The 25,919-nt window shown below is 57.3% G+C and overlaps 2 protein-coding genes across 4 annotated transcripts in view; one reads left to right on the forward strand and one right to left on the reverse strand.

The window, feature by feature from the left end:
• The window catches only part of LOC112530906 (sodium/glucose cotransporter 2-like), a 44,463-nt gene extending 43,124 nt beyond the window's left edge, over positions 1-1,339 (forward strand). Inside the window, exon 15 of one of the 2 annotated variants that reach the window (XM_040655067.2) lies at positions 489-1,339. In XM_040655067.2, the coding sequence (XP_040511001.1) occupies positions 489-886 (398 nt within the window). In that variant the 3' untranslated portion in view covers positions 887-1,339. The remainder of the gene's footprint in view (positions 1-488) is intronic. The other variant, XM_040655068.2, reaches the window with a different exon arrangement.
• Positions 1,340-1,966: 627 nt separating this feature from the next.
• LOC121108155 (RUS family member 1-like) lies at positions 1,967-25,919 on the reverse strand. Of its 2 annotated transcripts, XM_040655064.2 has the most exons (15): positions 25,867-25,919; positions 25,709-25,755; positions 23,423-23,500; positions 21,412-21,526; positions 20,104-20,149; positions 18,327-18,359; positions 18,125-18,230; positions 17,237-17,338; positions 14,656-14,726; positions 12,160-12,410; positions 9,990-10,047; positions 8,119-8,189; positions 5,784-5,945; positions 3,526-3,603; positions 1,967-3,413 (listed from the first exon to the last, which is right to left on the reverse strand). In XM_040655064.2, exons 1-15 carry the CDS (start codon positions 25,880-25,882, stop codon positions 3,292-3,294), a joined length of 1,356 nt encoding a protein of 451 aa, XP_040510998.1. In that variant the 5' UTR covers positions 25,883-25,919; the 3' UTR covers positions 1,967-3,291. The 2 variants fall into 2 exon arrangements, with proteins under 2 accessions (XP_040510998.1, XP_040511000.1); XM_040655066.2 differs by lacking the exon at positions 18,327-18,359.

Genomic DNA, 25,919 nt, shown 5'->3' on the forward strand with positions numbered 1-25,919 from the left:
GGAAATCGGGGAAAAGGGGGGAAAGTTGGGGAAGGAATGGGGGAAATTGGGGAAAAATGGGGAAAATTTGGCGCAATCTGGGGGGAAATGGCGCAATTTGGGGGAAATGGGGGAAAGAAGAAGGGGAATTTGGAAAAAATGGGAGAATTTGGGGGAAAAGGGGGGAATTGGGGGAAATGGGGGAAAAGGGCGGAAGAGTTGGGGAAGGAATGGGGGAATTTGGGGGAAAAATGGGGAAAATTTGTGGAAAATGGAGGAATTTGGGGGAATTTCAGGGAAATGGGGGAATTTAGGGGGAAAGAAAAGGGCGAATGTGGGAAAAATGGGGGAAAAAAGGGAGAATCGGGGGAAATTGGGGAAAAGGGGGGAAGAGTTGGGGAAGGAATGAGGGAATTTGGGGGAAAATGGGGAAAATTTGGGGGAACTTTGGGAAGAAATGGGGTCAGGGCAATGGGGACACAATGGGGGCAATGGGGACATTCCTCCAGGGGTTGAAGTGAAGCCGAGCAGCCAAGGTGCGGAGCCAACCAGCGAGGGGGCGGAGCCAAGCACCAAAGGGGCGGAGCCAAGAAGTCAAGGGGTGGAGCACTGTGCCCAAGGGGCGGAGCCAAGCAACCAAGGGGCGGAGCCAATAAATCAAGGGGTGGAGCCTCACGCCCAAGGGGCGGAGCCAAGCAACCAAGGGGCGGAGCAAAGAAGCCAATGGGAGGAGCCACAGCGCCAGGGGGCGGGGCCTCCCAGCCAAGGGGCGGGGCTTGATGACCAAGGGGGCGTGGTCGATGCTTTGGCCCCGCCCCCTGAAGACCCTCTATGGATCCGGGTGGTCAACATCAACGCCATCATCATGATGGCGGTCGCCATCTTCCTTTGGGGGTATTTTGCCTGATTGGCCCCCCCAAAATCCCCCAAATTTGACCCAAAATGGCCCCAGATTGCCATCCACGCTCCACAGCATCAGATCTATCCATTATTCACCCCCAAAATGGCCCCAAAGTGACCCAAAATGGCCCAAAAGTGACCTCAGAAATGATGGGAGTGTCACAAAAGTGCCCCAAAATGGCCCCAACCGACCCCAAATGACCCCATAATGACCCCAGATAGCCCCAAATTGCCCTCAACCTTCCAGACCATGGAATCTATCCCATAATATCCCGTATTATTCTCCCCGAAAATGACTCAAAATGGCCCAGTGGTGACCTCAGAAATGATGGGAGTGTCACAAAAGTGCCCCAAAATGGCCCCAAATGACCCCGAAATGGCCCCAAATTCCCATAAATCCTCCAGAACGTCACGTCTATCCCATAATATTCGCATTATTTGTCCCCAAATGGCCCATTGACCCATAATGATGCAAAATGGCCCCAAATGATCCCCAAATGGCCCAAAACGACCCCAAATGCCCCCTAATTGCCATAAATCCTCCAGAGCATCAAATCTATCCCATAATATCCCCCATTATTCACCCCCAAGATCATCAATTCTGCCTCCAAATCCTTAGTTTTTGCCCCCAAATCCTCATTTTTTGCCCCAAAATCGCCCATTTTTGCCCCCAAACCCCCCATTCTACCCCCAAACTGTCATTTTTTGCCCCCAAGTCCCCGATTCTACCCCAAAATCGCCCATTTTTGCCCCAAACCTCCCATTCTCCCTCCAAATCATCCATTTTTGCCCCCAAATCCTCATTTTTTGCCCCCAAATCACCCATTTTTGCCCCAAACCCCCATTCTACCCCAAAATCCTCATTTCTTTGCCCCCAAACCATCCATTTTTGCCCCCAAATCACCCATTTTTTGCCCCACACCCCCCATTCTACCCCAAAATCACCATTTTTTTTGCCCCTACCCCCCCATTCTTTAACAAAAACATACATTTTGCCCCCGAAATCCTCATTTTTGGCCCCAAAATCACCTCTTTCTGCCCCCAAATCCCCCCTTTCGGAACCCAAAAACGACAACAAAAGCATAAATACAAAAATTGGAGGTTTTTTCGCCCCAAAATGGGGCCGTTTGATCCCGTTGTCCCAAAATGGTCATTTCTGCTCTGGGTTTTTTGGCACTTTTTGGTGTTTTTGGGGGGTTTTTTTTTTGGAGGATGGACGCAGAGGGGGCGGGGCTTGGAAAGGGGGCGTGGTCGGGAGTGGGCGGGGCTTAGGGAGGGGCGTGGTCAATAATGGGCGGGGCTTGAGAACGCTTTGAAATGTGGGCGGGGCCTTGGGGACGGAGGAGGAGCTTATGAAGGGGGCAAGGTCAATGAGGGCGGGGCTTGGGGGCGTGGCCAGGGATGGGATTGGCTCAGGGAGGGGGCGTGCTCACTGGTGGGCGGAGCCTAGGAACACTAGAAAATATGGGCGGGGCTTACGGAGGGGGCGTGGTCAGGGATTGGATTGGCTTAGGCAGGGGGCGTGGTCAATGGTGGGCGGGGCATGAGAAATCAGAATGTGGGCGGGGCTTATGGAGGGGACGTGGCCATTGGTGGGTGGGGTCAGGGGGCGTGGTCAGGGATGGAATGGCTTAGGGAGGGCGGCGTGGTCATTGGTGGGCGGAGCCTGGGAACACTCAAATGTGGGCGGGGCTTGTTTGGGGCGTGGTCATTGCTGGGCGGGGCTTATGGAGGGGGATTTATAAGGGTGGGCGGGGCTTACTGGGGAGACATGGCCATTGGTGGGTGGGGTCAGGGGGCGTGGCCAAGGAAGGGATTGGCTTGAAGAGGGGGGCGTGGTCAGCAGCGGGCGGGTCATATAGGGGGCGGGGCTTGTAAAAGAAGCTTATAATGGGGGCGTGGTCAATGTGGGTGGGGTTTGGGGGCGTGGCCAGGCATGGGATTGGCTCAGGGAGGGGGCGTGGTCATTGGTGGGCGGAGCTTGGGAACACTCAATGTGGGCGGGGCTTGTGGGGGGCGTGGTCATTGCTGGGCGGGGCTTATGGAGGCAGAGTGGTCAGGGCTGGGATTGGCTCAGGGAGGGGCGTGGTCAGGGGTGGGCGGGGCTTACTGGAATGATCGTCATGGATGGGCGGGGCTTATGGAGGGGGCGTGGTCTGGTGGGCGGGGCTTGGCGTTGTCAGGGATGGGCGTGGCTTAAAGAGGGGAGCGGTCATGGGTGGGTGGGGCTTATGAAGGGGGCGTGACCATTGGTTGGAAGGATTTGGGGGCGTGGTCAAGGTGGGCGGGGCTTGTTGATAATGGAGGGGCCAATGGAGGAGTGGAGCCTACAGATGGTGGGGCGTGGCCGGAAGTGGGTGTGGCTCGTTGAGGGGCGGGGATAAGGAGGGCCGCGTTCTGATTGGACGGGGCTCATGTGGGCGTGGTCAGCGAAGGGTGGGCGTGGCTTTCCGGCCTAGGCCCCGCCCACTGGAGCCGCCATTCGTCGGCGGCCAACTGGTGGCGTCGCGTCGACCAACCGGCGTCCTCCAATCCTGCGGGGTGGGCGGGGCGTTGGAAGGGGGGGGGGGGGGGGAGGGGAGTGACGTCACAATGGCGCATTTGTGACGTCACAATGGGGAGGATTATGACGTCATAATGGCGTACCGCGAAGGAAAGCGGGTCCCAATGTGTCCCATAGGCGGGAGATTTCGGCCAACGTCGCCCATGGGACGGAGCCCGGAGCTGTTTTGGGGGGGGGGGGGGGGGGGAGATGGGGGGCAATGGGGGGTGAAGGGGGGGAGGGGGGGATTGGGGTCATCCCCAAATGGGACCCAAAACTGCCCCCCATCCCCCCCAAAACGGGTGTGAAAAGAGCAGAGATCAGCCCCAAATTGGACCCGTCGACCCCAAATCGCCCCCAATAACCCCCCCCCAAAAAGCCCATAATGACCCCAACCCACCACACGCTGAGCCCAACCCATCCCGTGGTGACCCCAAAACCACCCCATAGTGACCCCAAACCGCCTCAGGACTCCCAGACCAGCCCATAATGACCCCAAAGCACCACATAGTGCCCCCAAGCCACCCCATAATGACCCCACCCACCCCATAATGACCCCAAACCACCCCATAATGACCCCACCCACCCCATAGTGCCCCCAAACCACCCCATAATGCCCCCAAACCACCCCATAATGACTCCTACCCACCCCATAATGACCCCAAACCACCTCAGCCCCCCTCAATTCACCTCATAGTGACCCCAAACCACCCCATAATGCCCCCAAACCACCCCACAGTGCCCCCAACCTACCCCATAATGACCCCAAACCACTCCATAATGACCCCAAACCACCTCAGGTCCCCTCAATTCACCTCATAGTGACCCCAAACCACCCCATAATGACTCCAACTCACCCCATAATGCCCCCAAACCACCCCACAGTGCCCCCAACCTACCCCATAATGCCCCCAACCCACCCTATAATGACCCCAAACCACCACATAATGACCCCACCCACCCCATAATGACCCCAACCCACCCCATAATGACTCCAACTCACCCCATAGTGCCCCCAAACCACCTCATAGTGCCCCCAAACCACCTCAGGCCCCCTCAATTCACCCCATAATGCCCCCAACCCACCCCATAGTGCCCCCAAACCATCCCGTGGTGACCCCAAACCACCCCATAATGCCCCCAAACCACCCCACAGTGCCCCCAACCCACCCCATAATGACCCCAACCCACCCCATAACGACCCCAAACCACCTCAGGGCCCCTCAATTCACCCCATAGTGACCCCAAACCACCCCATCATGCCCCCAACCCACCCCATCATGCCCCCAAACCACCCCATAATGACCCCAAACGACCCCATAGTACCCCATAGTGCCCACAACCCACCCCATAATGACCCCAACCCACCCCATAATGACCCCAAACCACCTCAGGCCCCCTCAATTCACCTCATAGTGCCCCCAAACCACCTCATAGTGCCCCCAAACCACCCCATAATGACCCCAAACGACCCCATAGTACCCCATAGTGCCCACAACCCACCCCATAATGACCCCAACCCACCCCATAATGACCCCAAACCACCTCAGGCCCCCTCAATTCACCTCATAGTGACCCCAACCCACCCCATAATGACCCCAACCCACCCCATAGTGCCCCCAAACCACCCCATAATGCCCCCAAACCACCCCACAGTGCCCCCAACCTACCCCATAATGACCCCAACCGACCCCATAGTGCCCCCAAACCACCTCATAGTGCCCCCAAACCACCCCATAATGACCCCAATCCACTCCATAATGACCCCAAACCACCTCAGCCCCCCTCAATTCACCTCATAGTGCCCCCAAACCACCCCATAGTGCCCCCAAACCACCCCATAATGCCCCCAAACCACCCCACAGTGCCCCCAACCTACCCCATAATGACCCCAACCCACCCCATAATGACCCCAAACCACCCCACAGTGCCCCCAAACCACCCCATAATGACTCCTACCCACCCCATAATGACTCCAACCCACCCCATAGTGCCCCCAAACCACCCCATAATGCCCCCAAACCACGCCACAGTGCCCCCAACCTACCCCATAATGACCCCAACCCACCCCATAGTGCCCCCAAACCACCTCATAGTGCCCCCAAACCACCCCACAGTGCCCCCAACCTACCCCATAATGACCCCAACCCACCCCATAATGACCCCAACCCACCCCATAATGACCCCAAACCACCTCAGGGCCCCTCAGTTCACCCCATAGTGCCCCCAACCCACCCCATAATGCCCCCAAACCACCCCACAGTGCCCCCAAACCACCCCATAATGACTCCAACCCACCCCATGGTGCCCCCATACCACCTCATAGTGCCCCCAAACCACCCCATAACGACCCCATACTCACGGCACCGGCGCAGGCGCTGCTGTAGGGGTCTGAGGGCAGCACCCATAGGTGCCATGGGGGGGAGGTCGGCTCCCAGGAGCTCCTCCAGGAGCAGCGCGTGGGCGCAGCCCCGCAGTGGGGCGTCGGGGGGGGCCCCATCCCGCAACCCCACCCCGACCCAACCTGTGGCCGTCCAATGGGGTTTGGGGGTCACCCAATGGGGTTTGGGGGCACCCAATGGGATCTGGGGGTCATTCAGTAGGATTTGGAGGCACCCAATGGGAGATGGGGGTCACTCAATGGGAGTTGGGGGCACGCAATGGGGTTTGGGGGTCACCCAATGGGAGTTGGGGGTCACTCAATGGGAGTTGCGGGCACGCAATGGGGTTTGGGAGCACCCAATGGCATTTTGGGGTCACCCAATGGGAGTTGGGGGAACGCAATGGGGTTTGGGGGTCACCCAATGGGAGTTGGGGGTCACTCAATGGGAGTTGCGGGCACGCAATGGGGTTTGGGAGCACCCAATGGCATTTTGGGGGCACCCAATGGGAGTTGGGGGCACCCAATGGGGTTTGGGGGTCACTCAATGGGGTTTGGGGGCACTCAATGGGAGTTGGGGGTCACTCAATGAGAGTTGGGGGCACTCAATGGGGTTTGGGGGTCACTCAATGGGATTTGGGGGCACCCAATGGGGTTTGGGGGTCACTCAATGGGATTTTGGGGTCACCCAATGGGAGTAGGGGGCACCCAGTAGGAGTTGGGGGTCACTCAATGGGAGTTGGGGGTAACTCAATGGGGTTTGGGGGTCACTCAATGAGAGTTGGGGGCACTCAATGGGGTTTGGGAGCACCCAATGGGATTTGGGGGCACCCAATGGGATTTGGGGGTCACTCAATTGGAGTTGGGGGCGTCCAATGGGGTTTGGGGGCACCCAATGGGGTTTGGGGGTCACTCAATGGGAGTTGGGGGTGCCCAATGGGGCTTGGGATTCACTCAATGGGAGTTGGGGGCGCTCAATGGGATTTGGGGGCACCCAATGGGATTTGGGGGTCACTCAATTGGAGTTGGGGGCACCCAATGGGAGATGTGGGTCATTCAATGGGATTTGGAGGCACCCAATGGGATTTGGGGACCCGCAATGGGATTTGGGGTCCCCCAATGGGACTATAGGGACCCCCATTGGGAGTTGGGGACACCCAGTAGGATTTGAGGACACCCAATGGGATTTCGGACCCCCTGTTGGGATTTGGGGTCACGCAATGGGATTTGGGGACCTCCGTTGGGATTTGGGGACCCGCAATGGGGTTTGGGGTCCCCCAATGGGACTTAGGAACCCCCATTGGGAGTTGGGGATACCCAGTAGGATTTGGGGACCTCCATTGGGATTGGGGACCCCTGTGGGGATTTGGGGTCACGCAATGGGATTTGGGGACCCGCAATGGGATTTGGGGTCCCCCAATGGGACTTAGGGACCCCCACTGGGAGTTGGGGACACCCAGGAGGATTTGGGGACCTCCAATGGGATTTGGGGTCACCCAATGGGACTTGGGGACCCCCATTGGGAGCTGGGGACACCCAGTAGGATTTGGGGATCCCCATTGGGATTTGGGGACCCCCGTTGGGATTTGGGGACCCCCAGTGGGATTTGGGGTCACCCAATGGGATTTGGGGACCTCCAATGGGATTTGGGGGCCCCCGTTGGGATTTGGGGTCACACAATGGGATTTCGGACCCCCTGTTGGGTTTTGGGGTCCCTCAATGGGACTTAGGGCCCCCCATTGGGAGTTGGGGATACCCAGTAGGATTTGGGGACCTCCATTGGGATTGGGGACCCCCGTGGGGATTTGGGGTCACGCAATGGGATTTGGGGACCCGCAATGGGGTTTGGGGTCCCCCAATGGGACTTAGGGACCCCCACTGGGAGTTGGGGACACCCAGGAGGATTTGGGGACCCCCGTTGGGATTTGGGGACCCCCAGTGGGAGCTGGGGACCTCCGTGGGGATTTGGGGTCATGCAATGGGTTTTGGGGACCCGCAATGGGATTTGGGGTCATCCAATGGGACTTGGGGACCCCCACTGGGAGTTGGGGACACCCAGGAGGATTTGGGGACCTCCGTTGGGATTTGGGGACCCCCGTTGGGATTTGGGGACCCCCAGTGGGAGCTGGGGACCTCCGTGGGGATTTGGGGTCACCCAATGGGATTTGGGGACCTCCATTGGGATTTGGGGACCCCCGTTGGGATTTGGGGACCCCCGTGGGGATTTGGGGTCACCCAATGGGATTTGGGGACCTCCATTGGGATTTGGGGACCCCCGTTGGGATTTGGGGTCCCCCGTTGGGATTTGGGGTCCCACCTTGGCTGGGTCTCAGCACGATGATGTAATCGGGACTGCCGCATTCCACAGCCTTCCGGAACTCCGCTTCGCTATGGGGGCACCCAATAGGGTTGGAGACCCCCCCCCTAAATGTCCCCCCCTCATAATGACCACCCCCATAATATCCCACCCCATAATGTCCCCTCCCCCTATAATGTCCCCTCCTCCCAATTATGCCCCCCCCCCATAATGCCACCCCCATTATATCCCCCCCAAAATGTCACCCCCATAATGTTCCCTCCTATAATGTCCCCCCCATAATGTCCCCCCAGACTGTTGCCCCCATAACGTCCCCCCCCCCACATTGTCCCCTCCCCCCATACTGTCCCCCCCCATAACGTCCCCACCCCCATAATGTCCCCCCCATAATGTCCCCACCCCCATAATATCCCCCCTATAATATCCACCCCATTGTGTCCCCCCCATAATGTCCCCTCCCCCCATACTGTCCCCCCCATATTGTCCCCCCCCATAATGTTCCCCCCCATAAAGTCCCCACCCCCATAATATCCCCCCATAATGTCCCCACCCCCATAATGTCCCCTCCCCCACAATGTCCCCTCCCCCCATAATGTCACCCCCATTATATCCCCCCTATAATGTCCCCCCCCCATATTGTCCCCCCCCCCATAATGTCCCCTTCCCCCATAATATCCCCCCCATAATGTCCCCTCCCCCCCATAATGTCCCCTTACCCCATAATATCCCCACCCCCTTAATGTCCCCCCCATAATGTCCCCACCCCCATAATATCCCCCCTATAATATCCACCCCATTGTGTCCCCCCCATAATGTCCCCTCCCCCCATACTGTCGCCCCCATAATGTCCCCTCCCCCCATAATATCCCCACCCCCATAATGTCCCCCCCATAATGCCACCCCCATTATATCCCCTCTATAATGTCCCCCCTATTGTCCCCCCCATAATGTCCCATCCCCCATAATATCTCCCCAATAATGTCCCCCCCATTGTGTCCCCCTATAATGTCCCCCCCATAATATCCCCCCATAATGTCCCCACCCCCATAATATCCCCCCTATAATATCCACCCCATTGTGTCCCCCCCATAATGTCCCCTCCCCCCATACTGTCGCCCCCATAATGTTCCCTCCCCCACAATGTCCCCCCCCATAATGTCCCCACTCCCATAATGTCCCCACCCCCATAATGTCCCCTCCCCCCATAATGTCACCCCCATTATATCCCCCCTATAATGTCCCCCCCCATATTGTCCCCCCCCCATAATGTCCCCTTCCCCCATAATATCCCCCCCATAATGTCCCCTCCCCCCATAATGTCCCCTTACCCCATAATATCCCCACCCCCTTAATGTCCCCCCCATAATGTCCCCACCCCCATAATATCCCCCCTATAATATCCACCCCATTGTGTCCCCCCCATAATGTCCCCTCCCCCCATACTGTCCCCCCCATATTGTCCCCCCCCATAATGTTCCCCCCATAAAGTCCCCACCCCCATAATATCCCCCCATAATGTCCCCACCCCCATAATGTCCCCTCCCCCACAATGTCCCCTCCCCCCATAATGCCACCCCCATTATATCCCCCCTATAATGTCCCCTCCCATATTGTCCCCCCCCATAATGTCCCCTTCCCCCATAATATCCCCCCCATAATGTCCCCTCCCCCCATACAGTCACCCCCATAATGTCCCCCCCCTCCCCCATAATGTTGTCCCCCCCCCCATATTGTCACCCCCCCCACACACACAGTAATGTCCCCCCCCATATTGTCGTCCCCCCCCCCATATTGTCCCCCCCCCCCATAATGTCCCCCCCCCCCCCATATTGTCACCCCCCCCATAATGTCCCCCCCCCCCATATTGTCACCTCCCCACCAGGCTCTGTTTGGGGGCTCCCAGGCGGAGGCGGAGGCGGCTGCTGAAACCTGGGGGGACATTGGGGGACAATGGGGGGACATTGGGGGACATGGGGGATATTGGGGGACAATGGGGGGTATCGGGGGGCATTGGGGGACAATGGGGGACACTGGGGGTTATTGGAAGGCATTGGGGGGCATTGGGGGGCATTGGGGGGCAATGGGGGACAATGGGGGACACTGGGGGTTATTGGAAGGCATTGGGGGGCATTGGGGGACATTGGGGGGCATTGGGGGACAATGGGGGACACTGGGGGTTATTGGAAGGCATTGGGGGACATTGGGGGGCATTGGGGGACAATGGGGAGCATTGGGGGAAAACTGGGGGACAATGGGGGGCATTGGGGGCATTAGGGGACAATGGGGGACATTGGGGGGACATTGGGGGACGGTGGGGGGCATTGGAAGGCATAGGGGGGACATTGGGGGGCATTGGGGGGTATTGGGGGACAATGGGGAGCATTGGGGGGACATTGGGGGGACGGTGGGGGGCATTGGAAGGCATTGGGGGGACATTGGGGGGCATTGGGGGACAATGGGGAGCATTGGGGGGACATTGGGGGGACGGTGGGGGGCATTGGGGGGCATTGGGGGGACAATGGGGGACAATGGGGGGCACTGGGGGGCACTGGGGGACATTACAGAACATTGGGGGACAATGGGGGACATTGGGGGGCATTGGGGGACATTGGGGGGACATTGGGGTGACATTGGAGGACATTGGGGGGCATTGGGGGACATTGGGGGACATTGGGTGGTATTGAGGGACAATGGGGGGGCATTGGGGGACAATGGGGGACATTTGGGGCATTGGGGGTCATTGGGGGACATTGGGGGGACATTGGGTGGTATTGAGGGACAATGGGGGGACAATGGGGGGACAATGGGGGACATTGGGGGCATAGGGGGGGCATTGGGAGGCATTGGGGGGCATTGGGGGGTATTGGGGGGACAATGGGTGACAATGGGGGGCATTGGGGGACATTGGAGGGACATTGGGTGACAATGGGGGGACATTGGAGGACATTGGGGGCATTGGGGGACATTGAGGGTCATTGTGGGACATTGGGGGGTATTGGGGTGACATTGGAGGACATTGGGGGGCATTGGGGGACAATGGGGAGCATTGGGGGAAAGCTGGGGGACAATGGGGGACATTGGGGGGTATTGGGGGACAATAGGGGACAATGGGGGACATTGGGGGGCATTAGGGGACAATGGGGGACAATGGGGGGCATTGGGGGACAATGGGTGGCATTGGGGGACATTGGGGGGCATTGGGGGGCATTGGGGGGTATTGGGGGGACAATGGGTGACAATGGGGGGCATTGGGGGACATTGGAGGGACATTGGGTGACAATGGGGGGACATTGGGGGTCACTGGGGGACATTGGGGGACATTGGGGGGCATTGGGGGACATTGGGGGGGCATTGGGGGACAATGGGGGGGCATTGGGGGACGGTGGGGGGCAGTGGAAGGCATTGGGGGACAATGGGGGACATTGGGGGACAATGGGTAACACTGGGGTGACAATGGAAGGACATTGGGGGACAATGGGGGACAATGGGGGGGCATTGGGGGGCATTGGGGGACATTGGGGGGGCATTGGGGGACAATGGGGGGCATTGGGGGGCATTGGGGGACAATGGGTGGCATTGGGGGGACATTGGGGGGCATTGGGGGGACATTGGGGGGCATTGGGGGACATTGAGGGTCATTGTGGGACATTGGGGGGTTTTGGGGGACATTGGGGGGACAATGGGGGGCATTGGGGGACATTGGGGGGACATTGGGTGGTATTGGGGGACAATGGGGGGGCATTGGGGGGCATTGGGGGGACATTTGGGGACATTGGGTGGCATTGGGGGGCATTGGGGGATATTGGAGATAATGGGGAGACAATGGGGGACAATGGGTGACACTGGGGTGACAATGGAAGGACATTGGGGGACAATGGGGGACATTGGGAGGCATTGGGGGGCATTGGGGGACATTGGGTGACAATGGAGGGACAATGGGGGTCACTGGGGGACACTGGGGGATATTGGGGGCATTGGGGGACAATGGGGGGCACTGGGGGACATTGGGGGGACATTGGGGTCCCATTGGCTCGCACTGACCGGGCAGCAGCGGCTCTTTGGGGTTGACCTCGCGGGGGGTCGGGACGGCCACGGTGACCCCCCCCTTATTTGGGGTGGGGCTTTTGGGGTCGGTGGGACCCCGTAAGGCCCCGCTGAGACCCCGTAAGGCCCCGCTGAGCGCCAGGCGGAGTCGGGGTCGGTTCAGGGTGGGGATGCAAAGAGAGCGCACGGCCGCCATGTTGGCCCCCAGGTGGGCCGCCGTCAGCAGCAGCACCAGGAGCCACGTCAGCCTGCGGGACGCACACGGCACCTGTCACCTTCCAGGACCTGAATGGATGCACGTGACCTTCCAGGACCCTACAGAACCCATGTGACCTTCCAGGACTTCATAGGACATGCGTGACCTTCCAGGACCCGACAGAACCCATGTGACCTTCCAGGACATCATTGGACATGCGTGACCTTTCAGGACACTACAGAACCCACGTGACCTTCCAGGACCCTACAGAACCCATGTGACCTTCCAGGACCCTATAGGACACACATGACCTTCCAGGACCCTACAGAACCCATGTGACCTTCCAGGACTTCATTGGACATGCGTGACCTTTCAGGACACTACAGAACCCACGTGACCTTCCAGGACCTTATTGGACACGCGTCACCTTCCAGGACCCGACAGAACCCATGTGACCTTCCAGGACCTTAATGGACACGCGTCACCTTCCAGGACCTTAATGGACACATGTGACCTTCCAAGACCTTATCGGACAGACATGACCTTCCAGAACGCTACACAACCCATGTGACCTTCCAGGACCTTAATGGACACACGTGACCTTCCAGGACTTCATTGGACACACGTCATGTTCCAGGACCCTACAGAACCCATGTGACCTTCCAGGACCCTATAGGACACACATGACCTTTCAGGACCCTACAGAACCCATGTGACCTTCCAGGACCTTATAGGACCTATGTGACCTTCCAGGACTTCATTGGACATGCGTGACCTTCCAGGACCCGACAGAACCCATGTGACCTTCCAGGACCTTAATGGACACGCGTCACCTTCCAGGACCCGACAGAACCCATGTGACCTTCCAGGACCTTAATGGACACACGTGACCTTCCAGGACCCGACAGAACCCATGTGACCTTCCAGGACCTTAATGGACACGCGTCACCTTCCAGGACCTTAATGGACATACGTCACCTTCCAGGACCTAATAGGACTAATGTGACCTTCCAGGACCCTACAGAACCCACGTGACCTTCCAGGACCTTAATGGACGTAAGTCACCTTCCAGGACCTTAATGGACACACGTGACCTTCCAGGACCCTACAGAACCCATGTGACCTTCCAGGACCTTAATGGACACGCATGACCTTTCAGGACCCTACAGAACCGATGTGACCTTCCAGGACCTTATTGGACACACGTGACCTTCCAGGACCCGACAGAACCCATGTGACCTTCCAGGACCTTACTGGACACGCGTGACCTTCCAGGACCTTAATAGACATATGTCACCTTCCAGGACCTAATAGGACTAATGTGACCTTCCAGGACCTCATTGGACACACGTGACCTTCCAGGACCCGACAGAACCCACGTGACCTTCCAGGACCCTACAGAACCCCTGTGACCTTCCAGGACCTTAATGGACACGCATGACCTTTCAGGACCCTACAGAACCGATGTGACCTTCCAGGACCTTATTGGACACACGTGACCTTCCAGGACCCGACAGAACCCATGTGACCTTCCAGGACCTTACTGGACACGCGTGACCTTCCAGGACCTTAATAGACATATGTCACCTTCCAGGACCTAATAGGACTAATGTGACCTTCCAGGACCTCATTGGACACACGTGACCTTCCAGGACCCGACAGAACCCACGTGACCTTCCAGGACCCTACAGAACCCCTGTGACCTTCCAGGACCTTAATGGACACGCATGACCTTTCAGGACCCTACAGAACCCATGTGACCTTCCAGGACCTGATAGAACCCATGTGACCTTCCAGGACCTGAATGGACACACGTGACCTTCCAGGACCTTATAGGACCCACGTGACCTTCCAGGACCCCATAGGGTTACCCTGATTGGCCACCCTTACAGCTAACCTTTCCCCGTGCCCTCTGATTGGCCACACCTACAACTAAGCCCCGCCTCTCATCCAGCCCCACCCTCTTATTGGTCACACCCATGGCGAGGCCCCGCCTCTTTCCATCTCTCCCTTCTGATTTGACAAACCCCAAGTAAGGCCACGCCCATTTTCCAGCCCAAACCTCTTATTGGCCACCCCCATCCTAAAGCCCCGCCTCCTTTCCATCTCTACCCTCTCATTGGCCACACACACACACACACACACACACACAGCTAAGCCCCGCCCCTCACCCAGCTCCACACTCAGGCCAACGCCGTGACCATGACCCGCCCCTCATCCCAGCCCTGCCCTCTGATTGGACATCCACACAGCTAAGCCCCGCCTCCAAGCTGATCCCTGCCCTCTGATTGGCTCACCACGGCCGTCCTTCCAGCACCGGCAGCAGCAGCAGCGCCAGCAGCAACCCCAGCGCGTTCACCACCGTCTCCTGCCCAGTATAGACCAGTACAGACCAGTATAGACCAGCAGAGACCAGTACAGACCAGTATAAACCACTGCAGACCGCTATAGACCAGTACAGACCAGTACAGACCAGCAGAGACCAGTCCCTCCCATTTCCTCCCAGTATATCCCAATATATCCCAGTCCATCCCAGTATATCCCAGTAGCCCCCAGTCCCTCCCAGTATATCCCAGTCCCTCCCAGTCCCCTCCCATTGCCCTCCCAGTCCCTCCCATTCTCTCCCAGTCCATCCCAGTCCCTCCCACTGCCCTCCCAGTTCCCTCCCAGTACATCCCAGTATATCCCAGTCGCTTCCACTGCCCTCCCAGTATATCCCAGTCCCTCCCAGTCCCTTCCAGTACATCCCAGTCCCTCCCAATGCTCTCCCAGTTCTGTCCCAGTATATCCCACTGCCCCCCAGTCCCTCCCACTGCCCTCCCACTATATCCCAGTCTCTCCCAGTATATCTCGGTTCCCTCCCAGTCCATCCCAGTATATCCCAGTCCTCTCCCAGTCCCTCCCAGTATATCCCAGTTCCCCTTTAGTCCCTCCCACTGCCCCCCCAGTCCCTCCCATTGCCCTCCCAGTCTATCCCAGTCCATCCCAGTCCCTCCCATTGCCCTCCCAGTCCATCCCAGTCTCTCCCAGTTGCTCCCACTGCCCTCCCAGTCCATCCCAGTCCCCTCCCAGTCCCTCCCAGCATATCCCAGTCCTTTTCATTCCCTCCCAGTTTCTCCCACTGCCCTCCCAGTCCCTCCCAGTCTCTCCCATTCCCTCCCATTCCCTCCCAGTATATCCCAGTCCCTCCCATTGCCCTCCCAGTCCATCCCAGTATATCCCACTCCCCTCCCAGTCCCCCCCATTTCCCTCCCATTCCCTCCCAGTCCCTCCCAGTATATCTCAGTCCCTCCCAGTTCCCCCCCATTGCCCTCCCATTCCCTCCCAGTCCCTCCCAGTCTCTCCCATTGCCCTCCCAGTCCCCTCCCAGTCCCTCCCAGTCCATCCCAGTCCCTCCCATTCCCCCCCACTCCCTCCCATTCTCTCCCAGTACATCCCAGTCCATCCCAGTCCCTCCCATTGCCCTCCCAGTCCCTCCCATTCTCTCCCACTGCCCTCCCAGTCTCTCCCATTCCCTCCCAGTCCCTCCCACTCCCTCCCAGTCCATCCCAGTCTCTCCCATTCCCTCCCATTCCCTCCCAGTATATCCCACTCCCTCCCAGTCCCTCCCATTCCCCCCCATTGCCCTCCCATTCCCTCCCAGTATATCCCAGTCCCTCCCATTCCCTCCCATTCCTCTCAGTCCCCTCCCATTCCCTCCCAGTCTCTCCCAGTCCCTCCCAGTCTCTCCCAGTATATCCCAGTCCCTCCCATTTCCCTCCCATTCCCTCCCAGTATATCCCAGTCCCTCCCATTCCCTCCCATTCCTCTCAGTCCCCTCCCATTCCCTCCCAGTCTCTCCCAGTCCCTCCCAGTCTCTCCCAGTATATCCCAGTCCCTCCCATTTCCCTCCCATTCCCTCCCAGTATATCCCAGTCCCTCCCAGTCCCTCCCAGTCCCCCCCATTGCCCTCCCAGTCCCTCCCATTCCCTCCCACTCCCTCCCAGTCGCTCCCACTGCCCTCCCAGTCCCTCCCAGTTCCCCCCCATTGCCTTCCCATTCCCTCCCAGTCCCTCCCACTCTGTCCCAGTCTATCCCAGTCCCTCCCAGTCCCTCCCAGACCCTCCCAGTTCCCCCCCATTGCCTTCCCATTCCCTCCCAGTCCCTCCCACTCTGTCCCAGTCCATCCCAGTCCCTCCCAGTCCCCTCCCACTCCCTCCCAGTCTCTCCCACTGCCCTCCCAGTCCCTCCCAGACCCTCCCAGTTCCCCCCCATTGCCCTCCCAGTCCCTCCCATTCCCTCCCAGTCTCTCCCAGTTCCCCCCCATTGCCCTCCCAGTCCCTCCCAGTATATCCCAGTCCCTCCCAGTCCCTCCCAGTCCCCCCCATTGCCCTCCCAGTCCCTCCCAGTCCTTCCCAGTCCCTCCCAGTTGCTCCCATTGCCCTCCTAGTCCCTCCCAGTCCCTCCCAGTTCCCCCCCATTGCCCTCCCAGTCCCTCCCAGTCCCTCCCAGTTCCCCCCCATTGCCCTCCCAGTCCCTCCCAGTCCCTCCCAGTTCCCCCCCATTGCCCTCCCAGTCCCTCCCAATCGCTCCCATTCCCTCCCAGTATATCCCATTGCCCTCCCAGTCCCTCCCAGTCCCCCCCATTGCCCTCCCAGTCCCTCCCAGTCCTTCCCAGTCCCTCCCAGTTCCCCCCCATTGCCCTCCCAGTCCCTCCCAGTCGCTCCCGTTGCCCTCCCATTCCCTCCCAGTATATCCCACTCCCTCCCAGTATATCCCATTGCCCTCCTAGTCCCTCCCAGTCCCTCCCAGTTCCCCCCCATTGCCCTCCCAGTCCCTCCCAATCGCTCCCATTCCCTCCCAGTATATCCCATTGCCCTCCCAGTCCCTCCCCCTCACCTGACTGCCATCCTTGGCCGCCACCTCGGCCGCGTTGTCCCTCCTCGCCTGATGCACCGCAATGGCCGCCCGCGTGGCGCCGCCCGCCACCCCCACCACGCTCTGATGGCCACGGCGGGGTGACGTCAGCACCCCGTGACGTCATCGCCGCCCTGGGGCCACACCTCTCCCCCCTCCCCCCCCCCTTCAGCCCCTATAGAATGCCGTACATTACCCGTAGCGCCCCAGGACGTCACTCCCTGTGATGTCATCACCCCCATTACATCACCCCCATGATGTCACCACCCCCCCCCACACACACGGTGACGTCACCCACCCATACCTGTGCCACCACCAGCACCAGTGGTGCAGCAAAGGGCCAACCCTCACCCATGACGTCATCACCCCCTATGACATCACCACCACCACCCCCGTATGACATCACACACACATCTTCCACGGTGATGTCACACCCACCCCCCACTGATGACATCACCCACCCATACCTCCACCACCGCCAGCATGAGGGGCACCATATGGCACCAGCCCCATGACGTCACCCCCCCATGACGTCACCACCCCCTATGACGTCAACAGCCCCCCTATGACATCACACCCCCTCCCCCACCGATGACATCACCCACCCATACCTCCACCACTGCTGGCACGAGGGGCACCATATGGCACCAACCCCATGACGTCACCCCCCCATGACATCACCACCCCCTATGACGTCACCCCCCCTCCCCCACCGATGACATCACCCACCCATACCTCCACCACCGCCGGCACGAGGGGCGCCACGTGGCACCAACCCCATGACATCACACCCCCCCCACGACGTCACCATCGCCACCCTATGACGTCACACCCCCTCCCCCCCCCCCCCCCAATGATGACATCACCCACCCGTGCCGCCGCCGCCCCCGCCAACACCAGAGGCGCCGCGCCGGGCCAGGCGGGGGCCGACAGCTCCAATAGCAGCGCCGCGTCGTTGATGACGTCAGCAGCCAACCTGGGGGGGTGGGGGTGGGTGTGACGTCATCGCCTGTGTGATGTCATCGCCCCCGTGACATCATCGCCGCCACGACGGGATGAGGTCGGTTCTCACCGCCACTGCTTGGCCTCGCAGTCCAGGGCGCTCCTGGACGGGAAGGGATGGACCAGTATGGACCAGTACAGACCAGTATGGACCAGTATAAACCAGTGTGGACCAGTATAGGCTGGCATGGACCAGGATAAACCAGTATGGACCAGTATAGGCCAGTATGGACCAGTGTAGAGCAGTATGGACCAGTATAAACCAGTATGGACCTGTATAGGCCAGCATGGACCAGCATAGACCAGTATGGACCAGTATAAACCAGTGTGGACCTGTATAGGCCAGCATGGACCAGTATAGGCCAGTATGGACCAGTAGAGACCAGTATGGACCAGTAGAGACCAGTATAAACCAGTATGGACCAGTATAGACCAGTATGGACCAGTATAAACCAGAAGAAACCAGTAAGGATGAGTGCGAACCTGTATATATCAACACAGACCAGTACGGCCCAGTCCAGACCAGTATGGGCCAGTACAGACCAGTATGGACCAGTACAGACCAGTATGGACCATTATAGACCAGACCCAGTATGGGCCAGTACAGGCCAGTAGGGCCCAGTAAGGCCCAATACAGACCATTATGGCCCAGTACAGACCAGTATGGCCCAGTACAGACCAGTATGGCCCAGTATGGCCCAGTACAGACCTGTACAGACCAGTACGGCCCAGTATAGACCAGTACGGCCCAGTACAGACCAGTACAGACCAGTATGGCCCAGTACAGCCCAGTACATACCAGTATGGCCCAGTACAGACCAGTATGGCCCAGTACAGACCAGTACAGACCAGTATGGCCCAGTACAGACCAGTACAGCCCAGTACAGACCAGTACAGACCAGTATGGCCCAGTACGGCCCAGTACAGACCAGTACAGACCAGTATGGCCCAGTACATCCCAGTATGGCCCAGTACGGACCAGTACGGACCAGTACAGACCAGTATGGCCCAGTATGGCCCAGTACAGACCAGTATGGCCCAGTACAGACCGGTATGGCCCAGTAAGCCCAGTATGGCTGAGTACAGACCAGTACGGCCCAGTAGGGCCCAGTACAGACCAGTATGGCCCAGTATGGCCCAGTACAGACCAGTATGGCCCAGTACAGACCAGTATGGCCCAGTACGGCCCAGTACAGACCTGTACAGACCAGTACGGCCCAGTATAGACCAGTACGGCCCAGTACAGACCAGTACAGACCAGTATGGCCCAGTACAGCCCAGTACATACCAGTATGGCCCAGTACAGACCAGTATGGCCCAGTACAGACCAGTACAGACCAGTATGGCCCAGTACAGACCAGTACAGCCCAGTACAGACCAGTACAGACCAGTATGGCCCAGTACGGCCCAGTACAGACCAGTACAGACCAGTACAGACCAGTATGGCCCAGTACATCCCAGTATGGCCCAGTACGGACCAGTACGGACCAGTACAGACCAGTATGGCCCAGTATGGCCCAGTACAGACCAGTATGGCCCAGTACAGACCGGTATGGCCCAGTAAGCCCAGTATGGCTGAGTACAGACCAGTACGGCCCAGTAGGGCCCAGTACAGACCAGTATGGCCCAGTATGGCCCAGTACAGACCAGTATGGCCCAGTACAGACCAGTATGGCCCAGTACGGCCCAGTACAGCCCAGTACAGACCAGTACAGACCAGTATGGCCCAGTACATCCCAGTATGGCCCAGTACGGACCAGTACAGACCAGTATGGCCCAGTATGGTCCAGTACATCCCAGTATGGCCCAGTACAGACCAGTATGGCCCAGTACGGCCCAGTACTCACCCCTGAATGGAGGCGAAGGCGATGCGCGTCACCATCCCAACTCCGTCTGCGGGGGCAGCCATTTTGGGGTGAAAAACAGCGATTTTGGGGCACCAGGAATGAGGAATTGGGGGGGAAGGGGCAAATTTGGGGTGAAAATGGGAGAATTGGGGTGGAAAAGGGAAACTTTGGGGGTGAAAATGGGACGTTTTGGGGTGGAAAAGGGAATTTTTGGGGGTGAAAATGGGACGTTTTGGGGTGAAAAAGGGTAATTTTTGGGGTGGGAAAGGGACATTTTTTTGGGGGGGAATGACGATTTTGGGGTGAAGATGGGATATTTCGGGGTGAAAAATGGTAATTTCAGGGGGAAAGTGGGACGTTTTGGGGGTGAAAATGGGATGTTTTGGGGTGAAAATGGTCCATTTTGGGTTAAAAAGTGGAATTTTGGGGGTGAAAAAGGGAAATTTTGGGGTGAAAATGGTGATTTTGTGTGAAAAAAAAGGTGATTTGGGGTTTTTGGGGTCGAATTTTGGGTTCTTTTTGATGAAATTGTGGGTCTGGGGGCTGAAATTAAGGCTTTTTTGGGGTCAAAATGGGGGTTTTGGGGTCAAAATTGCGGTCTTGTGGGCCAAAATCGGTTTTTTTGGGGGGCAAAGTTGTTTTTCGTGGGGCCAAAATTGAGGTTTTTGTCATCAAAATTGGGGATTTTTGCTCAAAATTGGGTTTTTTGGGGTCAAAATTGGGATTTTGGGGGGCCAAAATGAAGGGTTTTGGGGTCAAAATTGGGCTTTTGGGGGCCCAAAGAATCCTGGCAATGGGTGGGTTTCGGGGTGGGGGGGATTTTGGGGTGAAAAGGGGCAATTTTGGGGTGAAAAATGGTGATTTTGGGTTTTTGGGGTCGAATTTGGGGTTTTCTTGGGTTGAATTCAAGGCTTTTTGGGTCAAAATTGGGGTTTTGGGGCCAAAATTCAGATTTTTGGGGTCAGAATTGGGGTTTTTGGTCTGAAATGGGGGGTTTGGGGCCAACATTAAAGGTTTTGGGAGTCAAAATTGGGTATTTTGGGGTCCGAACAGTGGGGTTTTTGGCTCACAATGGGTGGGCTTTGGGGTCGGGGGGGATTTGGGGCTGAAAGGGGGAAACATTGGGGTGAAAAATGGGACATTTGGGGACATTTCAAAACTGGGGTCTTTTAAGGCCAAATTGAAGGCTTTTTGGGGTCAAAATAGGGCTTTTTGGGGTCCGAACAGTGGGGTTTTTGGCTGGCAATGGGTGGGCTTTGGGTTCGGGAGGGGATTTTGGGGTGAAAAGAGGGGGGTTTGGGGTCTGACCCCGCAGCAGCCAGGTGAGGGTGGCTCCCATGGGGGTGGCGGCGCCGTCCCCGACCCCGACGGCCTCAAACACAGCGCGGGTGGCGATGATCCCCGACAGGGAGCTGCACAGAGCCTGCACCACCAGAAACCAGTATGGACCAGTATGGACCAGTATGGACCAGTACGGCCCATTGGGACCCATATGGACCAGTATGGACTGGTATGGATCACTAGGGATCATTACGGACCAGTACGGACCAGTACGGCCCATAGGGACCAGTTTAGACCAGTACGGCCCATAGGGACCAGTACGGACCAGTATAGACCAGTACGGACCGGTATGGATCACTAGGGGTCATTACGGACCAGTATGGATCAGTACGGACCAGTATGGCCCATAGGGACCAGTATGGACCAGTAAAGACCATTATGGACCGGTATGGATCACTAGGGGTCACTACAGACCAGTATGGACCAGTATGACCCATGGGGACCGGTTTGGACAAGTATGGCCCATTGGGACCCATATGGACCAGTACGGACCAGTATAGACCAGTATGGACCAGTATGGATCACTAGGGGTCATTACAGACCAGAATGGATCAGTACGGACCAGTAAAGACCAGTACGGACCAGTATAGACTGGTAAGGATCAGTAGAGAACAGCAGGGACCACTATGGACCAGTTTGGACCAGTACGGCCCATAGGGACCAGTACGGACCAGTATAGACCAGTATGGACCGGTATGGATCACTAGGGATCATTACGGACCAGTATGGATCAGTACGGACCAGTATGGCCCATAGGGACCAGTATAGACCAGTATGGACTGGTGTGGATCACTAGGGGTCATTATGGACCAGTAAGGATCAGTATGGACCAGTACGGACCAGTACGGACCAGTATAGACCGGTAGGGATCAGTAGAGAACAGAAGGGACCAGTATGGACCAGTATGGATCAGTACGGACCAGTAAGGACCTCCCGTTGCCTCCCAGTATATCCCAGTCCCTCCCAGTATATCACACTCCCTCCCTCTGCCCTCCCAGTATATCCCAGTCCCTCCCAGTTCCCTCCCAGTCCCTCCCAGTATAACCCAGTTCCCACTTTAGTCCCTCCCATTGCCCTCCCAGTATATCCCAGTCCCTCCCATTCCCTCCCAGTTCCCTCCCAATCCCTCCCAGTATATCCCAGTCCCCTCCCAGTCCCTCCCAGTCTATCCCAGTCCCTCCCACTGCCCTCCCAGTCCCTCCCAGTATATCCCAGCCCCTCCCAGTTCCCTCCCAGTCCCTCCCAGTATATCCCAGTTCCCCTTTAGTCCCTCCCATTCCCTCCCAGTATATCCCAGTCCCTCCCAGTATATCCCAGTCCCTCCCAGTCCTCCCATTGCCCTCCCATTCCCTTGCAGTATATCCCAGTCCCCTCCCTGTCCCTCCCAGTATATCCCAGTCCCTCCCATTGCCATCCCAGTCCCTCCCAGTTCCCTCTCAGTCCCTCCCAGTATATCCCAGTCCCTCCCAGTATATCCCAGTCCCTCCCAGGCCCTCCCAGTATATCCCAGTTCCCCTTTAGTCCCTCCCAGTTCCCTCCCAGTCCCTCCCAGTATATCCCAGTCCCCTCCCATTCCCTCCCAGTATATCCCAGTCCCCTCTCAGTCCCTCCCAGTATATCCTAGTCCCTCCCATTGCCCTCCCAGTCCCTCCCAGTATATCCCAGTCCCTCCCATTCCCTCCCATTCCCTCCCAGTTCCCTCCCAGTCCCTCCCAGTATATCCCATTCCCTCCCAGTCCCTCCCACTGCCCTCCCAGTATATCCCAGTCCCCTCCCATTCCCTCCCAGTATATCCCAGTCCCTCCCATTGCCCTCCCAGTATATCCCAGTCCCTCCCATTCCCTCCCAGTTCCCTCCCAGTCCCTCCCAGTATATCCCAGTCCCCCCCATTGCCCTCCCAGTCCCTCCCAGTATATCCCAGTCCCTCCCAGTCCGTCCCATTGCCCTCCCAGTCCCTCCCAGTCTATCCCAGTCTCACCTGTGCGCTGTCCCAGCACTGGTACTGCAGGTAATCGGGGCTGACGCTGTGGGGGAACCCCGATGGGAGCAGCACCCTCTGTGGGGATGGGGGGCGCTGTCAGCGCCCCCCAAATAACCCCCAAATCCCCACATCTGACCCCAAAAACTGCCCCCCAATCCCTCATTTCCCCCCATATTCCCCCGTTTTGCCCCCCAATTTCCCCATTTCCCCCCAAATTTCCCCAATTTCCCCCAAATTTCCCCCCCATTTCCCCCTATTTCCACCCATTTCCCACCAATTTCCCATTTTCTGCCCAATTTGCACCGATTTTCCCCCGATTTCCCCTCAAATATCCCCAATTTTACCCCATTTCCTACATTTTTTCTCCAATTTTCCCCAAATTTCCCCCCAATTTTCCCCGATTTCCCCAAATTCTCCCAGTTTTCCCAAAATTCCCCCCAATTTCCCCCAAATATTCCCAACTTCCCCCCAATTTTCCCCAATTTCCCTCCCATTTCCACCCATTTCCCCCCAATTTCCCATTTTCTGCCCAATTTCCCCCAGTTTTCCCCCGATTTCCCCTCAAATATCCACAAATTTACCCCATTTCCTACATTTTTTCCTAATTTCCCCAAAATTTCCCCCGATTTCCCCAAATTCTCCCAGTTTTCCCAAAATTTCCCCCAATTTCCCCCAAATATTCCCAACTTCCCCCAATTTTCCCCAATTTCCCTCCCATTTCCACCCATTTCCCCCCAATTTCCCATTTTTTGCCCAATTTCCCCCAATTTTCCCCCAATTTCCCCTCAAATATCCCCAAATTTACCCCATTTCCCACATTTTTTCTCCATTTCCCCCAAATTTCCCCCAATTTCCCCCAAATATTCCCAACTTCCCCCCAATTTTCCCCAATTTCCCTCCCATTTCCACCCATTTCGCCCCAATTTCCCATTTTTGCCCAATTTCCCCCAATTTTCCCCCGATTTCCCCTCAAATATCCACAAATTTACCCCATTTCCCACATTTTTCTCCAATTTCCCCCAATTTTCCCCCCAATTTCCCCCAAATATTCCCAACTTCCCCCAATTTCCCTCCCATTTCCACCCATTTTCCCCCAATTTCCCATTTTCTGCCCGATTTCCCCCAATTTTCCCCCAATTTCCCCTCAAATATCCCCAAATTTACCCCATTTCCCACACTTTTTTCTCCAATTTCCCCAAATTTCCCCCAATTTCCCCCAAATTCTCCCAGTTTTCCCCAAATTTCCCCCATTTCCCCCAAATATTCCCAACTTCCTCCCAAATTTCCCCCCAATTTCCCCCTATTTTAACCCATTTCCACCCAATTTCCAATTTTTTTGCCCGATTCCCCCCAATTTCCCCCCAATTTCCTTCAAATTTCCCCAAATATTCCCAATTTCCCCCAAATTTCCCCTCAAATTTCCCATCTTTCCCCAATTTCCCCCTCAAATTTCCCCAAATTTCCCCCATTTTCCCACAATTTCCCCCAAATATTCCCAATTTCCCCCAAATTTCCCCTCAAATTTCCCATCTTTCCCCAATTTCCCCCAAATTTCCCCTCAAATATCCCCCAAATTTCCCCATTTCCCCCAATTTCCTCATTTTCCCCCAAATTTTCCCTATTTCCCCCCCAATTCCATCATTCTTTCCCCAACTCTTCCCCCCTTTCCCCCGATTTTCCCCAATTCCGCCCTTTCCCCGCCAGTTCCCCCATTTTTTCCCAAATTCCCCCTTTTTACCCCAAATTCGCCATTCCCTCTTCCCTTAGTTTCCTCATTTTTTCCAAAATTTCTCCCCATTTTTCCCCATTTTTCCCCCAAATTCCCCCGTTCCTTCCCCAACTCTTCCCCCCTTTTCCCCGATTTCCCCAATTTATATCTTTTTTCCCCATTTTCCTCGCTTTTCCCCAAATTCCCTCTTTTTCATCCCAAATTCCATTTCCCCCAAATTCCCCCATTTTCCCTCGATTTTTCCCCATTTTCCCCCCAAGTTCCCCCACTCCTTTCCCAAACTTTCCCTCCTTTTCCCCGATATCCCCGGATTTCCACTTTTTCTCCCGACTCCCCCAATTTTTTCCCAAATTCCCCCTTTTTCACTCCAAATTCCCCCATTTCCCCAAAATTTCCCTAATTTCCCCGCAGTTTTCCCCATTTTCCCCCCAAGTTCCCCCACTCCTTCCCCAAACTTTCCCTCCTTTTCCCCGATTTCCCAAAATTTCCCCTTTTTCCCCCGACTCCCCCCATTTTTTTCCCAAATTCCCCCTTTTTTCCCTCAATTTTTCTACCTCTGCCGCTCTGCGCAGCGCCCCCTTGCGACACGGCGGGGTGGGACCTGCGCGGGTCACGGGGTCACCGCGGGGTCACCGCGGGGTTACCGCGGGGTCACCCCGGGGTCACGGGGGGGGGGAGGGGGGAGCGGGAATGGGTCGGGGCCGCTCCGTACCCGAAAGTTCCGCCATTGTGCCGCTGACGGTCAGCGACTTCCGGCGGCGCGCT

The sequence above is a fragment of the Gallus gallus genome, chromosome 36, assembly GCF_016699485.2.
Source record: "Gallus gallus isolate bGalGal1 chromosome 36, bGalGal1.mat.broiler.GRCg7b, whole genome shotgun sequence".
Lineage (NCBI taxonomy): Eukaryota > Metazoa > Chordata > Aves > Galliformes > Phasianidae > Gallus > Gallus gallus.

Coding starts and splice junctions, on each gene's coding strand:
- LOC121108155 (XM_040655064.2), bottom strand. Junction 5,946..8,118: donor CGTGCTGAGACCCAGCCAAG/GTGGGACCCCAA, acceptor GGACGGCCACAG/GTTGGGTCGGGGTGGGGTTG. Junction 3,604..5,783: donor GCAGCGCCTGCGCCGGTGCC/GTGAGTATGGGG, acceptor CCCCCAAAACAG/CTCCGGGCTCCGTCCCATGG.